Source organism: Scyliorhinus canicula, chromosome 6, assembly GCF_902713615.1.
Source record: "Scyliorhinus canicula chromosome 6, sScyCan1.1, whole genome shotgun sequence".
NCBI lineage: Eukaryota > Metazoa > Chordata > Chondrichthyes > Carcharhiniformes > Scyliorhinidae > Scyliorhinus > Scyliorhinus canicula.
Genome location: NC_052151.1, coordinates 65,913,498 through 65,930,550, shown reverse-complemented (window position 1 = coordinate 65,930,550; position 17,053 = coordinate 65,913,498). Strand labels below are relative to the sequence as shown.

General features: G+C 47.2%; 1 protein-coding gene across 8 annotated transcripts in view; it reads left to right on the top strand.

The window, feature by feature from the left end:
* Nucleotides 1-17,053, top strand: part of ahi1 (Abelson helper integration site 1) — a 375,133-nt gene that overhangs the window by 116,248 nt on the left and 241,832 nt on the right. For all 8 annotated transcript variants that reach the window (XR_005460937.1, XM_038799412.1, XM_038799411.1 and 5 more), the window contains one exon: nucleotides 16,718-16,824. Coding sequence is in view for 7 of the 8 variants with exons in the window: in XM_038799412.1 (XP_038655340.1) it covers nucleotides 16,718-16,824 (107 nt within the window). In the remaining variant the exon portion in view is untranslated. The remainder of the gene's footprint in view (nucleotides 1-16,717; nucleotides 16,825-17,053) is intronic.

The following is a 17,053-nucleotide window of genomic DNA, read 5'->3' as shown; positions in this document are numbered from 1 at the left end:
GGGAGAAGCCTGTGGCAGTGGTACCAACACGGAGGAGGAGGTGGAGGAGGTCGGTGGAGCTGCAGGCGCAGCACGCAGACAGGACCCGGGTGCTGGTGATGTCCAGGAGTCTGCACGATGGCACCGGCTAGGACAGCGGGCACACGACGCGTTGGTGGCAGCCAGATTCACGCACTGCGCGCGACATCCCCGCCGAACACCAACTCAACCACCTGCATCGCACAGATGGTCAACACACAACAGTGGAGGCGGACTGCTGAGAATCATCCCCTGCGACATGTCTCCCCGTCGGCACTCGTTTCCTGGGGCGACCCGGCCTTGATGGGCCAGGCTACTCCACGGGCGTTTCGGATGACGTGGTGCCACCCTGCTCTGCCCGCTGCCCACCCGATGCACCAGGGATGGGACGGGGGGAGGCCGAGCGTTCCGGGACGTCCTGTGATGGAGTTAATGGGACGGGCCCCGGTTCCTCCACCTCCCTCGGGGAGCCCGGTGGCCCCCGGGCCTCACTGTGGGACGGAGGTACGAGCGGAGAGGTGCCCCGTCGCACCACCGACACCTGGCGCTGCCAGTCCGGGAGGCCTGCAACGGTCTGCACCAGGGTCCGAAGGTTCGTAGAGACGGAGCCCAAGGAGTTAGACATTCCCGCCAGGGAGAGTGCGATCTCAACCTGTGAGTGCGCGACGCCATCCAGCACGTGCGTCAGGCTGTTGATGCTCTCCGCGACTGACTGCTGCGACTGGGCCATGACCTGCTGAGACCCGGCCAAGCCCCGCAGGACGCCGGCAATGTCATGTTGGCTCTGGCGCATTGCTGCCTGTGAGAGGGCAACCCTGTCCAGGGCCAGGGATGACGCGTGCACGTGAAGTCCAACGTCTTGCATAACCTGACCCATGGCCGAAACTGTTTCACCCATTGCCTCGACCGCGGATGCCACCCGTGCGGTGTTGGCCTGGGTGGCTGCCATGAGTGGCACCACTCCCTGCTCCTGGACGCGGTTCGACTCCTCTAACTGCATCTGCAGCTGCTGGAAGACGGCCCTCATTGTGTCCCTGGGTTTCAAAATGCATCGGCTCTGCCATTCATTTCTGGCGGCAGGCTGCACGCGGCCCATTTACTCTTCTCCCTCATTTGACCCTGCTGACTGTGTCGCCGTGTGTGCGTCATGCTTGAAGGTCCCGGGTTGGGAGGATGGCCCTCCTGGGTGAAGTCCTGCCACCCTCTGGCGTGCGGCCCTGGGTGTGGTGGTGCTGCCGGTTCTCCGGCTGGGTGTGGCATCAGACGTCCCTGGGTGTTCGTCAGCACGCCCTAGGGAACAGAATAAGACGGGGTTGTTTAGACACGCTCGGCCGGGCGTTGGATGGTCCAGTGGGCTGAGTGTGAGGGGAGAGAGGATGGGGGGGTTCAGTGGGCTGTGTGAGGGGAGAGAGAGGATGGGGGGTACAGTGGGCTGCGTGTGAGGGCAGAGAGGATGGGAGGGTCCAGTTGGCTGAGTGTGAGGGCAGAGAGGGTGGGGGGGGGGGGTCCAGTGGGCTGTGTGAGGTGAGAGAAGATGGGGGAGTTCAGTGGGCTGAGTGTGAGGGCAGAGAGGATGGGGGAGTTCAGTGGGCTGAGAATGAGGGCAGAGAGGATGGGGTCTCCAGAGGGCTGAGTGTGAGGGCAGAGAGGATGGGGGGGGGGGGGGGGGGGGGTCCAGTGGGCTGAATGTGAGGGCAGAGAGGAACGGCTGGGGGGGGGGGGGGGTTGTTATGCAGGATTGTCTCACTTGGTTCTGCACCGCAAACCTTGCATTGCGCAACCTCTCGGGTGGCAGGTCCCCCAGCAAGGTCCAGAGCCCTCTGCTCAAAGGCGGTCAGGGGATGCATTATGGGAGAACCCCCTCTGGCCTTGTTGCGCTCCCGGTTGTTGTGCACAGTCTTGTCCTGTTGGGGGGGGCATAGATAGATCATTACAATTCGGCAGGTATCAGCAGGCTGTTCAGATATTGGCACAGGTTGGGGGGAAAGTTGCAGTTAAACCATGGCATATCTCCAGGGGGTCGCAGCGCTCATGTGGGTCTGTGACAACTTTGGTAACCACGCTCCACTCACTCTCGCCCCCCCCTCCCCTCCCCCTCGTGCCCGGCGGGGAGGTGGGTGATGAGGGACTTGGGGGGAGGGGGGGGTGTTGTGACCCGGGGGCACCCTCTTGCCACTTACCCCGACAGCCCTGGTAAGGTCGTGATGCTTCTTCCGGCATTGCTCGCCAGACCGAGGGGTGTGCCCCACAGCACTGTTGCTCGTTCTGGGTGAGTGTGCTTTACACTCAATTTGGCTCTGTTTTGTTCCTTAGCTTTGGAGTCGCCAGGTATTGTTAAGATACCGCCACAAGTTTCAAGTTCAAATCAATAACTCCACACACCAGTTAGTAAGTTCAAGCAAGTCATGTTTATTATAATACAGTAATCTACTAATCATGCATATAAAACTATAAGACAAGGCTAATCCTACCACTAATAGGCCAAATACTTATCTGGATAAGGGGACTGCCGGATCAGGGATCAATGGTCTCTTGCTCTGCACTGGGTCCACAGGCTTCCAGTAGTTATGGGCTAAAGGGGGTCAGGAGTGTCTACTCTCGTAGCGTGCGTTGTATGACACTTACTTGGTGGCTGCTGCTGTCCAGGCCACTCCTCTCCGTGGTTAAGTTCGAGAGCTGCTACAAAGGTGTTCTTATTGGGAGGGCCGGCTGAGAGAGCTGGTCAAGGAGAGGCTGGCAGAGAGAGAGAGAGCTGGGGTCGGGGTCTCTGTCTTATACCTCTCCCAGGGTCTTGCGCCCACCTGGGCGGACCCTCTATACACTCGCAATCGATTGGGTCTCTTCCCAATCGATTGATTTGAATTCCCCAATAACAGGGCAGTCCTTCGATCACTGGGCGGTTCTTGGGGCTTATTGTTTTGGACTTCTCTTGGCGCCGAGAAGTCTGGCCTTCTATTCACTGTAGCGATTTGAGTTAACTTGTTTCCATTGTACCTGGGAATCACCCGGTATCGCCTCATTAGTATGCTAACTTGTTTTCTTTCACAGTGCTGTCTGGTTTCTGCAGCAGTCAGAATACACAAGCTCTTTTGCAGGCTGCTTGCTTTTGCAACATGTCCATTTTCCCTGCATTCTTTTTAATCTTCCATTTTGTGTTGGGCAGGGGCCACCCCAGTTGGCTACAAGCACTCACTGCCGTGCCCACCTCACGCCAGGCCCGTCGCACGACACTGGCAGGGTGGTGATGCTCTTTTCTAGGGCAGATGATGTTCCTCCGCTGCTCCACGGCATCTAGGAGGGTCTCTATGTCACTTTCGGTGAACCTCGGCGCGGCCCTCCGTAGCTCCGTCATCCTCAGTCTGCTGACCTGGTCGCCCGCGCCTTTTCACAACGCGGAGCGGCGTCATTCGGGCGTCGCACCATTCTCGCGTCATCGCCCACGTGATTCCCGCGGCCCCGCTAGGAGCGGTGTCTGAATCGCTCGGGAATGGGGCTGTGGGGAGCCGTCATGAAACTCGGCCGAGTTCACGACGGCTTTGCCGATTTTTTTCCGGTTGCGGAGAATTCCGCCCGAGGAAATGGTTTTGGGGCCCTTTGGCCCTCATGCACATTCCTCCAATGGAACCTGTTGGTTGAAGGGGAAGTCTTCCGGTGTCGGAAAGTATGGAGTCTCCATTTGTCCAAAGTTCTGCATTTTGTTCCTTTGAGATATTATCAAATAAAACCCCCCTGAACTTGTAAATAAAAATAAAATGAATACAATAAATGAAAAAAATAAAAATTAAATGAATAAAATAAATAAATAAAAACCCCCGCGACCTTGTAAAACAAAAAGCTGCGACCGCTTAAAAAAAACGGCCGCACTGCGCATGTGTGCCCGATCATGTGCATGCGCGACGATGATCTGGCACACATGCGCAGTGCAGCTGCATTTTTTTACATGTTCGTGGCCGTTTTGAAGGCCGCTTGTAGCCGGCGTTATTAACAGCCGGCTGTTACGCGCACATTTGCGCGATCGGGACCGCCGCGATGGACGGCTCTGTGACCCTCGACATCAGCCCTCGACCCACCCGCGGGTCGCGCCCCCGCGTTTGACGATGCCTGCCTTACCTGACCTCTTTCACTGACCATTGCAGCATCGGCTTGGCCGCAATCTAAAAATCAAATCCACCAAAAATAAATATCCTAAACCAAATTTATATCCATGTTTCATTAAAACATGAAATTACATTGCGAATTCCTTTAATGAGTCTATGAGCCTTTGCGTATCGTTGCCTGTTGTAGTGCTTCTGGACAGTGCAATCCTAAGGGCTGCAGCATGGAAGGTAGATGGCTAGTGTCTTACAATGGGGAGACTGAAAATAGCCTTGAAGGATGATTGGAAGGCCAAGTTTATACTGTACAACCTCAGCATGGATGACAACAGTCTGGCTGACGGACACTGGTAGAGTAGCAGGTATGGGAGGAGCATGTTGCTATCCAGAGAGAGGATAACGGGGTTTGCTCCTCATTCACCCAAGTTGATGCCTCAGCAATCCTCATAATCTGCTGGAGGATGGAATGCTGTAACACCCTGAAAGCTGCTCAATGCAATCCCCCATCATGATTGCAGTAGTTGAGCTCACAAGGCCGAAAGCTGACCTTTTTTGAAGTCTGAGCTTCCATTGCAGCATCCATTCATTGACTGACTTCTACTTGTGCGACAGTGGAAGCTGAGACATCGATCATCAAATGCTGGATTGTTGTTGGGTCTGAAATTGTGCTATTTGAATTGGCTACTGCTTCCATTGGATAGGCTCAAAGCTCTTAAGGGTCTGCGCAAGGTTGGCACTGGACACAGGTTTTCTGACAGACCTATCAATGCACTAAGCATATCATTGCGCATGCCCGTCAGCCTTTTTCGCAAACTGTCCCATTGAAATGTCATTCACAGAACTATTATGCAGTGTCTTTTAGCGTGTTGACATCTGCACAACTGTCGGCCACTTGTGCCCAGTGTCTCTCCAAGTGCAGATCCAAATTTCTGTGCTATCCCCTAAATTGTGAAAAGTGTCATTACTGGAGCTGGTAACTGCAAATGTGAAATTGATGACAGCGTTGCTTCTTCATCACTATCTTGTCTTCTATATCAAAAGGTGAATGCTTCATCTGTAATTTGTAAATCAGAAGAGATTGTGGGAAGTGAGAAATAGAGTCTGTTACAGGCATATTGTCATTTTCAATGCCCTGCCGCTTGGTAGGGCCTTGGCAATGGCCTCTTGAATGATGGTAAGCACCATCTCTTTTTGATCATTTGTGCTCTGCAAATTAACTCCTCCTGCCTCCAGATAAGCACCATCTTGTCCTACAAGGGAGAGGGAAATGTGTGAGTGAGTTGTGGTACAATCTGCTTGGATGATGTGGCTGTAGTAGATAAATAGCTGGCAGCATGCACAAATTGTGTGATGTGGTTGGGGCTTGCAGCCAGTGCTAAGTGTGCGTGGATGCATTGCAATCATGAATTTTAGCTGAGTCTGTTAATAAAGATTGTTGGCAGTTGAGTGATAATGTAGCGCATTGAATAGTATTTGCAGTTATTGGGATATGGCACTTGAGCATTCACTGAAGTTGACCACTCGTGAGATCATTGAACATTTTGTGGTTAACCCCTGCCATTGATTACCACTGAGAATGTGACCCAGTTGAGACAGCACTTCGGGATAACCAAAATGTCCCTTATGGCCCCCATCTGCGGCAATCACAGATTCCCCCCAGCCATGCTAGATACCACCTTCAAAAGATGGAGCCGGGACAGGGTCACATTGACGGTCGAGTCTTCTACGTAGGGCGTAGACTGGCGACACTGGACAAACTGACAAGGAAGTGGAAGAGGACAGGAATGGAGACACCTCCAAATAAAACACTTCCTCCGCAAAGAGACAGTAGGGTACCCTGGGGCCCCAGAAAGCACACTACTAGAGGACTTGATAGACACAAGCAGCAAGAAGGGGGGTCTATGTGGGAAAATATACGGACAGCTACTGGATAGAACCCGAACACCAGACGCGACCAGACAAAAATGAGAGGACAAACTGGGGACGGAGGTAGGATGGGGACTCTGGAGCGAAGCACTGAGCAGGGTGAGCTCCACCTCCTCCTTGAGCAAGGTTAAGCCTAATGCAGCTCAAAGTGGTGCACAGAGCGCACCTGACCAGAACCCGAATGAGCAGGTTCTTCCCGGAGGAGGAGGACCAATGTGAACGGTACCAGAGGGGCCCGGCCAACCACACCCACATGTTTTGGGCTTGCCCCAAGCTAGCTGGGTTGTGGACAGCCTTCTCCGAGGCAGTGTCCAAGGTTGTGGGGGTGAGGATGAAGCCATGCCCAATAGTGGCAATCTTCGGGGTATCGGAGCTGCCAGAGCTACACATGGGGAAGGGGGCCAACGCCCTTGCTTTTGCTTCCCTAATCGCACGCCGGAGAATCCTGCTCGGCTGGCGATCGGCAGCACCACCCAAAGCTGCAGACTGGCTCGCTGACCTCAGAATTTCTCCACCTGGAGAAGATTAAGTACGCCATCCGAGGGTCAGAGGAAAGCTTTGTGGATACTTGGGGGCAGTTCATCGGCCTGTTCCAAAGCCTGTTCGTGGCCATCAACGAGGAGTAAACCAGGGAAAAAGAAAAGATGAAGAACCAAAGGGCTTTGCAACCCGGGGGGGGGGGAGATGGGGGAGATGGGGAAACCACAAGAGAAGAGGAAGGGTGCTGAAACCAATGTGGGGGTGGGGGAGGAAGGGGGGTATCACAGACCAATCCAGTGGTCAGCAAAATGTATGTACAGTTAGTCAAATGAAGGACAAAACAAATCTCTCTGTAAAATAAAGCAAATTAGCGCGGGCAAGAAAAATGTAATGTATATAAATATATGTAAAGCCAATAAAAAGATTTTTTTTAAAAAAGGATTTCATAGGTATGAAGACTCCTACTGCGTCTCTGTGCTAACACCCTACCTCAAGCTGAGTGGCACCAAAACATCCATGACTCCCTCATCCACAACTAGCACCCACCTGGGCAATGTTACTGCCTGCCTACTAAGGTTAATTGTTGGACAGCCATTGTAATGCCTTCTTTCCCTTCTTACTGAACAGGCCCTCTTCCACCCAGAGTCCTCCTCTCCCCCATTGAGATATGTTGGTGGGTGCTTCCTTATTTTATCCCGTGCAGAAAAAAATTGCTCCTGTTGAGGTAGTTTCACTGCCTTTGCAGCGATCACCAAAATCCATCCTTCTTTACCCTGTTCCCCTGTTAACTCTTCCCCTTCTTTCTCACTTTCATATCCTCCTTTTGCAACTTGCATTATTCTGACCCCTCCCCATCACTGCTGCTTTCCAAAATGAATACAGCTACAGCACGCAATTCTGACTCTACATGGATGATTAATTAGTTTATAAAAATAAATAAATTTTGAAGTAATAGTGCCTATTACTTTTCCAGTATAGTGGAACACTTGGAGCTGCTGTCCTGTAGCGAACAGAACAATATTTGAGGTTTGTTTTCATTGCACCTGTTTGATTTACCATTCACTGCAACAGCAATGGGGGTTTCACTGATGAAGAATGAAGATATTTGCACAACACTCCATTGCCTTTATTTAAAGCCTCGTCTTGCCTGTGAAAACTACTTCTTTTTCTTCCCACTCCACTTGTGGGCAGCATGATAGCACAGTGATTAGCACAGTTGCTTCACAGCTCCAGGGTCCCAGGTTCGATTCTCGGCTTGGGTCACAGTCTGTGTGGAGTTTGCACGTTCTCCCCATGTCTGCGTGGGTTTCCTCCGGGTGCTCCGGTTTCTTCTCACAGTCCAAAGATGTGTAGGTTAAGTGGATTGGACATGCTTGCTAGATTGCCCCTTAATGTCCAAAAATGTTAGGCGGGGTTACTGAATTACGGCAATAGGGCTGGTGTATACTCGATGGACCGAATGGCCTCCTCCTGCACTGTAAACTCTATGATTCTGTGATTCACAGAACCATTAAGCCAAAGAAACCAGCTTTGAGACAATATAATGGGCGGAAATACAAATTTTCCACAATGTTTTTAAAGTTATCTTAATTTATGAAATTGCAACATTTCTAGGCACTAAAACCACATTCAATTCAGGCTGTTAACGTGGTTGATAAATTACTGCTAAAAGGATAACCAAAGTTTCAGAAGCCTTGTAACAGCTAAGGCCTGTTGGAAATGCATAATAAATCTGTAAAATATAGCTAAGAGAAAAACAAAATTCATAGTTGTGGAAAAAAAACAAACAAGAAACATTGCTGGACAGCAACATCCCCAAGATGGACCAAAGAATGAGTTTTTCATGATATTCCACCATTGATGCTACTCCTGACTCCACTAATTCTGGTGAGTGTGGCATTTTTTATGAAACATTTTTTATGTATTAAGTTTTTTGTTAATATGTGATATCTAACATGGTGTTGAAGTATATATAAGTATTGTATTCTTCTGTAATAATTTGCTTTTCCACATGTTCAGCAATTCTACTTAACAATTCCAATTCTTATGTGCGTTCTTCAAAGTCAATTAAATGAAATTTTGTGTTCATAGGTGACTGTCGTCGTCCTCAGGATCGACATAACAGGAGGCCATGATGCTCTTTGTGTCGGAGCTCAGGCACAGTTATGGCTGAAGATGGGATTGAAAATAAACAAAGCAGATCTTCAAGCACATTATTAGGAGAAATAAAAAATACTGTGGGTGCTGGAAGTCTTAAAAATAGCAAGTATTGCAGAAACTCAGCTGGTCCGTCAGCATCTGCGGGGAGAAAAACAGTTAATGTTTTGAGTTGAATATGACTCTCCTCCCAAATTCAAAGTGTTAACTCTGTTTCTCTCTCCACCGATGCTGTCAGACCAGCTGAGTTTTTCCAGCACCTCCTATTTTAACACCAAGGGTAACTTCCCTGCTTTTCTTCGAAATATTGGCATGGGTTTTTTTTTGCCCCCCCAAGAAGATAGACTGGGTCTCTGACTGGTGTGTCAGCCTTGATTTTGTTTGTGTGGAGTTGCAATCATAGAATCCCTACAGTGCAGAAGGAGGCCATTCGACCCGAGTCTGCACCGACCCTCTGAAAGAGCAACCCAATCCCCCGCCCTATCCCTGAAACCCCACCTAACCTTTTGGACATTTGGGGGCAATTTAGCGGGGGCAATTTAGCATGGCCAATCCACCTAACCCGCACAACTTTAGACTGCCGGAGGAAACCCATGCAGACGAGGTCAGAATCGAATCCCGGTTCCTGGCTCTATGAGGCAACAGTGTTAACCACTGTGCCACCATGCTGACTCAAATACACATTCTTCTGACTCAGGCAAGCATGTTACCTATTGAGTCACGGCTGATACTGAGGAGACAGGTGATCATCTTTTGTGCAAGATGTCCACCAAAACAGAAAAAAAGGACACAGCAACTGAAGTTTGTAGCTGTCCTTTTCATCATCTCTACCCCAGTCATGGTGCTGACAGCCACTGCATTTTGGAAACTTATGGAAGCTATCTGGTATGGATTTGCAGTATCAAAGGAATTACTGCAGAAGATCGCCAATTCCCATCCACCCAATGACCTACGTTAACTCCTGACCCGGCAGCACCTTGATTTTAAAATCCTCATTAATGTTTTTGAATCTTCCATGGCCTATCTCTGTAACCTATTTCATTCCGTAACCCTTTGAAATCTCTGTGCTTTTCCAATTCTGATCTGTTACACGTTCTCAATTTTAATCTCTATACCATTGACAGCTGTGCCTTCAGTTGCCTAAATTGTAGAATTGTCTTCTAAACGTCCTCCTCCTTTTAAGTTGCTCCTTATCTATTTTTTCGTAGAATTTCATAGAATCCTTATAGTGCAGAAGGATGACATTCGGCCCGTCGTGTCTGCACTGGCCGTTGCATTGATAGCGCACCTACCTAGGCCCAATCCCCTGCCCCTATCCCGGTAAACCCCCTAACCTTTGAGCATCATTAGCATGGCCAATTCAACCAACCTGCACATCTTTGGACTGGGAGGAAACCGGAGCACTGGAGGAAACCCACGCACACACTGGGAGAATGTGCAAACTTCACAGTCACCCGAGGTCAGAATCAAACCCGGATTCCTGGTGCTGTGAGGCAGCAGTGCTCACCACTGTGCCACCGTGCCATGATAAAGTCTGATATGATTCCTCTCCTAACGTTTCTTTGTGTAGTCTGGTGTCAAATTTCTGTTTGACAATCCTCATCTGAAGCATCTTGCAATGTTTTGCAATTTTAAAGGTGCTTCATAAATGCAGTTTGGTGAAGGTAAGGTAAAGTTGCCATAGTCCCATTTGACCATAGGCTGTTTTGTCCTTTGAGGAGAAAAGCTGACTGGTGGTGATTTAGGATCACCACACCACAGGCGAAAGGCAAGGTTGAGAATGCGTGGCTTTCATGAATAACCTCAGCCGGTTCGGAAATTGAACCCACACTGCTGGCCTCGCTCTGCATCATGAACCAATGCAATTGCACTTCAGAAATATTAATCAATGCAACAATTATTGTTAATATTTTTAATTTAAGATAAAGTAATGAGTCCCACTCCATTTATATTAAATCAAGTTACAATAAAGGATCATTGTTAATTGTTGTAAAACTCTTTCTGTGTTCAAGATAAAAGGCAAGCATCAACTCATACTCCGTCTTTCATATTCCACTTAGTATCTTTAAATTATAACCTGTATCTGTGTTGAAATGTTTCTGGGATCATTTCTCTTCAGCCATATTTCCTACTGTGAGTCCTTTTCCCCATTTACATGTTAGTACACAGTTGGAAATGTACTATTTTACAAATAAATTCAAACTTTACACAAGGAGGAAACTATCAATAGCAGATGCCTGATGAGTCTAAAATTGATTTATGGTGCTTGGTATTTTGCTAAATTTGCATTTTTGTGAAAAGCAATTTGTGTCCGGATTTCGGAGTAGGAGTGATGGCTGGGGACACTAGAACAGCCCCGAGGCAGAGAATGTTGAGAGGTGGTCACACCACAGGCTCAGACTCCACAGGCAGGGAGGGAATGGGTGACCACCAGGCACAGCAAGAGAACCAGTCAGGCAGTGCAGGAATCTCCTGTGGCCATTCCCCTGCAAGACAGATATACTATTTTGGATATTTGTGGGGAATGATCTCTCTGGAAAGCAGCAACAGCCAAATTCAGAAGGGAGGAGTGAAAAGTGTGTGAGTGCAATAGTTATATGGGGTGCAATTGTAAGGGGAATAGATGGGCATTTCTGTGGCCGCAAACGTGATTCCAGTCACGGTGCTGAAGACCTGGGTTCGATACTGTCCCCAGGTCATTGTCCGTGTGGAGTTTGCACATTTTCCCCATGTCTGCGTGGGTCTCACCCCTACAACCCAAAGATGTGCAAGGTAGGCTAAATTGTCCTTTAATTGGAAAAAAAGACGAGACTCCGGGATGGTATGTTGCCTCCCTGATGTTAGGGTCAAGGATGTCTCGGAGCGGTTGCTGGACATTCGGGAGGGGGAGGGGGAGCAGCCAGTGGTCACGGTACAAACGGCATTGGTAAAAAAATGAATGAGTTCCTAAAAGCAGAATATAGCAAGTTAAGAAGAAAGTTGGTAAGTCGGACCTCAAAGGTACTGATCTCAGCATTATCTACCAGTGCCTCATGCTAGTCAGAGTAGAAATAGTAGGATAGATCAGATGAATATGTGGCTGAAGTGACGGTGCGAGGAGGAGGGTTTCAGATTCCAGGGACATTGGGACCGGTTCTGGGGGAGATGGGACCAGTACAAACTGGACGGGTTAGGCCTGGGCAGGACTGGGACTGATGTCGTAGAGGGAGTATCTGCTGAACTGGTTTAAACTGAAATGGCAGGGGGATGGGAACCTATGCAAGGAGTGAGAGGAGGAGGAGGAAACAAGGCCAAGAACAAAAGACAGAAAGGAGAATAAGGAAAGTTGATAGGCATAGATACCAAGGGCCTAATTCAAACAGGGCCACAATAAAACATATTGGGAGCAGACAAGTATGTTAAAAAGACATGCTTAAAGGCTTTGTGCCTTAACACGCGGAGCATTTGCAATAAAGCGGATGAATTAATAGCGCAAATAGACGTAAACGAGTATGATTTAGGGGTTGGTTTAGCACAGTGGGCTAAACAGCTGACTTGTAATGCAGAACAATGCCAGCAGTGCAGGTTTAATTCCCATACCAGTCTCCCTGAACAGGCGGCGGAATGTGGCGACTAGGGGCTTTTTACAGTAACATCTTTGAAGCCGACTTGTGACAATAACGATTATTATTCGGGGCTGGTTTAGCATAGTGGGCTAAACAGCTGACTTGTAATGCAGAGCAATGCCAGCAGTGTGGGTTCAATTCCCGTACCAACCTCCCCAAACAGATGGCGGAATGTGGCGACTAGGGGCTTTTCACAGTAACTACATTGAAGCCTACTTGTGACAATAAGCGATTATTATTATATAATATAATTGGGATTATGGAAACATGGCTGCAGGGTGACCAAGGATGGGAACTGAATATCCAGGTGTATGAGTAAGGCGGTGGAGTGGCTGTGCTGGTTAAAGAGGAAGTTAGCGCAATAGTGAGGAAGGATATTAGCTCTGCGAATGTAGAATCTATGGCTAGAGCTGAGAAACACAATGGGGCAAAACATATTTGTGGGCGTCGTATATAGACCCCCAAACTGCAGTGGTGATGTTAGCAATGGCATGAAACAGGAAATTAGAAACACATATGATAAAGGAACATCTGTAATTATGGGTGATTTTAATCTGCATATAGATTGGACAAATCAAATTATCCACAATACCACAGAGGAGGAATTTCTGGAGTGTGTAAGGGATAGTTTTCTGGACCAATACGTTGAGGAACCAACTAGAGAGCAGGCCATCCTAGACTAGGTACGGTGTAATGAGAACGGAATCATTGGCAATCTAGCTGTGAGGGACCTCTTGGGGATGAGCAACCATAATTTCAAGATTGAGAGTGAAGACACGGATCCTGAATCTTAATTAAGGAAAATACGATGGTATGAGGTGCATGTTGGCTGTGATAGATTGGGAAATGTTACTTAAAGGGATGATGGTGGATAGATAATAGCAAACATTCAAGGAGAGCATGGGGAGCTGCAATAATTGTTTATTCCTGTCTGGCACAAAAGAAACAGGAAAGGTGGCCAATGCAGGGCTGACGAGGGAAATTAGAGATGGTATTTGATCCAAGGAAGAAGCATACAAATTGGCCAAGAAAAACAACAGGTCTGAGGATTGGGAGCAAGATAGAATTCAGCAAAGAAGGACCAAGGGATTGATTAAGAAAGGGAAAATAGAGTATGAGAGTAAGCTTGCAGGGAACATAAAAAACGGCTGAATGTTTCCATAGGTATGCAAAGAGAAAAAGATTGGTGAAGACAAATTTGAGCTCTTATAGTCAGAAACAGGGGAATGTATTATAGAAATTGTTGAGCAACTAAACACATACTTTGGTTCTGTATTCACAAATAAGGTTACAAATCAGGTACCAGAAATGTTGGGGAACGCAGGGCTTAGTGAGAGGGGGGAACTGAAGGAGATCAATATCAGTGGAGAAATGGTGTTGGGAAAATTGATGGGATTGAAGGCTGATAAATCCCCAAGACCTGATAATCTACATCCAAGAGAATTTAAGGAAGTAGCTCTAGAAATAGTGGATGCATGGAGGTCATCTTCCAGAATTCTATAGACTCTGGAACAGTTTCTGCAGATTGGAGGATAGCTAATGCAACCTCATTATTTAAAAAGGGAGGTCGAGTGAAATCAGTAAGCCTGACATTAGTATTGGGGAAAATTCTAAAATCCATTATCAAAGATTTTAAAGCAGATCACTTGGAAAACAATGGCAAGATTGGACAGACTCAGCATCGATTTATGAAGGAGCAATCATGCTTGACAAATCTACTGGAATTCTTTGAGGATGTCACTCGTAGAATTGATGAGGGGGCACCAGTGGATATGGTATATTTGGACTTTCAGAAGGCTTTTGACAAAGTCGCTCATAAGAGATTAGTGTGTAAAATTAAAGCGCATGGGATTAGGGGTAGTTATTGAGATGGGTAGAAAATAGGAAACAAAAGAGTAGGAATTAACAGCTCTTTTTCAAATTGGCAGACAGTTACGAGTGGGGTACCTCAGGGACGGTGCTCGGACCACAGCTATATATATATTAATGATTTAGATGAGGGAACAAAATGTAATATCTCCAGTTTTGCGGAGTTATGTGGGAGGATGAACCATGAGGAGGATGCAGAGATCCTTCAGTGTGATTTGGACAAGTTGAGTGAATGGCCAAATGAATGGCAGAAGCAGTATAATTTAGAGAAATGCGAGGTTATCCACTTTAGTAGCAAAACGAGAAGGCAGACTATTATTTGAACGGCCATAAATTAGGCGAGAGGAATGTGCAACAAGACCTTGGTGTCGTCGTACACCAGTTAATGAAGGTAAGCCTGCAGATAAAAGAATGCAAATGGTATTAGTGGGCAGCATGGTGGTTAGCATAAATGCTTCACAGCTCCAGGGTCCCAGGTTCGATTTCTGGCTGGGTCACTGTCTGTGCGGAGTCTGCACGTCCTCCCCGTGTGTGCGTGGGTTTCCTCCGGGTGCTCCGGTTTCCTCCCACAGTCCAAAGATGTGCAGGTTAGGTGGATTGGCCATGCTAAATTGCCCGTAGTGTCCTAAAAAGTAAGGTTAAGGGGGGGGGGGTTGTTGGGTTACTGGTATAGGGTGCATACGTGGGTTTGAATAGGGTGATCATTGCTCGGCACAACATCGAGGGCCGAAGGGCCTGTTCTGTGCTGTACTATTCTATGTTCTATGTATGTTGGCCTTCATTGCAAGAGGATTCAAGAATTGGAGCAGGGATGTCTTGCTGCAATTACACCGGGCCTTGCTGAGGCCACACCTGGAATATTGTGTGCAGTTTTGGTTTCCTTCTCTGAGGAAGGATGTTCTTCCTCTAGAGGGAGTGTAGCGAAGTTTTACCAGACTGATTCCTGGGATGGCGGGACTAACTTATAAGAGATTGAATCACTTTGGATTGCATTCACTGGAGTTCAGAAGGATGAGGTGGATCTCCTAAAAACCTATAAAATTCAAACAAGTTTATTGGGTGGCACGGTAGCAGTGGTTAGCACTGTTGTTTCAGTGTCAGGATGTCCCAGGTTCGATTCCCAGCTTGGGTCACTGTGCAGAGTCTGCACGTTCTCTCTGTGGCTGTGTGGGTTTCCTCTGCTCCACAAGTCCCGGTGCCGTTAGGTAATTTGGACATTCTGAATTCTCCTTCCGTGTACCTGAACAGGTGCTGGAATATGGCGTCTAGGGGCTTTTCACGGTAACTTAATTGCAGTGTTAATGTCAGCCTACTTGTGACAATAAAGATTATCATTATTAGACAGGGTAGACGCAAGAAGGATGTTCCTGATGGTGGGTGTGTCCAGAACCAGGGGTCACAGTCTGAGGATACGGGATAGACCATTTAGGACAGCGATGAGGAAAGATTTAATATCCCAGACTGGTCGGCCTGTGGAATCCGTTACCACAGGAATTAGTTGAGGCTAAAACATTGCATGTTTTCAAAAAGCAGTTAGATACATTATCTAGGACAAAGGGGATCAAAGCATATGGAGGTAAAGCGGGATTAGGCTATTGAGGTGGATGATCAGCCATAATCCTAATGAATGACAGAGCAGGGCCGAAGGGCCTCCTGCTCCTATTTTCTGTTTCTATAACTATTTGCAAAGTAATTCTATAAATTTAAATATGTTTATATGATTGCAACCATTAAAAAGATGGTCAGCGATCCAGAGTGATGGTTTAGCAGAAGGTGGACTTGAGAAAAAAATAGCTGTAAGAAATAGTTTTAATGCAGAATGCATTAAAGAAGGGTAGCTGTCTTATCGTTTCAAAACCTCAGCAATTGTTCACAATATTTTCAACTGTGTGTAATTCAAGGAAATGTTACCTTTTTAAGAGAAACAAAGAATAAGAGTTCCAGAAACCCAAAGAAGTTGAGGCATAAATGTCACAAACATTACTGCAGCACAACTAGAAGCTACGACAGGAAGTAGGCCTGAGAGCCAATCCTGACCAAACATTTCACTTCGGTTTTCTGAGAAGGGAAAAGATGGTTCGGCGTGTAGCAATGTGGGGTCAAACAGGATATGACAATTTCATGTGGTCTGAATCGGTCTGTGCAAATGGCTGAGGAGCTGGGGTGGGTTAGTGATAAGTTTGCTGAGTTAATGGCAGGGAATGAAAATGAATTTGGTATTCCAAATGTTCAGTTGTTATTTTTGCTTAAAGTAATCTGCCTTAACATGAATGAACATGAACTATTGTCAATACTGAGATTCAAGCTATTAAACAGTGGCTGGGAGTGCAATGCCCAGGAGCCAGAACTGGTTGGTTGCCTTGATACTTCTACCAGGGATCCATTCTGGGTTTTTTTAATATGCAAAATCTAAATTTTATGTTTAAATCTGTGGTTTGTATATTACAGCATAGTTTTTTCATCACTATTGTACACTGGGTGTCAGTATTACAACAGCATTAAAAAATGTAACTTGATTATTTTTGGGTGGTTTTTAAAAGCTATTAAGGGTGTTTTTTTGTTGAACAGGACTACGCATGTTCTCGGGAGACAATTCAGGACTCATCATTATTTGGAGCACTTTTGTAAATCAAAGCTCGCAGGAAACGTTAGTTCAGCAGTGGAATATTGCCGAGGTACAGTAACCAGGGGGAATTCAACTGCTCTGCAGTTCACACCTTGAAATAATTATTGTGTCTGGATTATAATAAACCAAAGCTTTCAATACAAAAGCAATCATCAATTTGTTGATAAGTGGTAACTACTTCTATATTTTATGATCTGCATTGTAGAAATCTAATGGAAACCCCTCCCTGGAAATCTCAAGTAATTCTTCATCTGTGTTAAGTAAATACAACATATCCT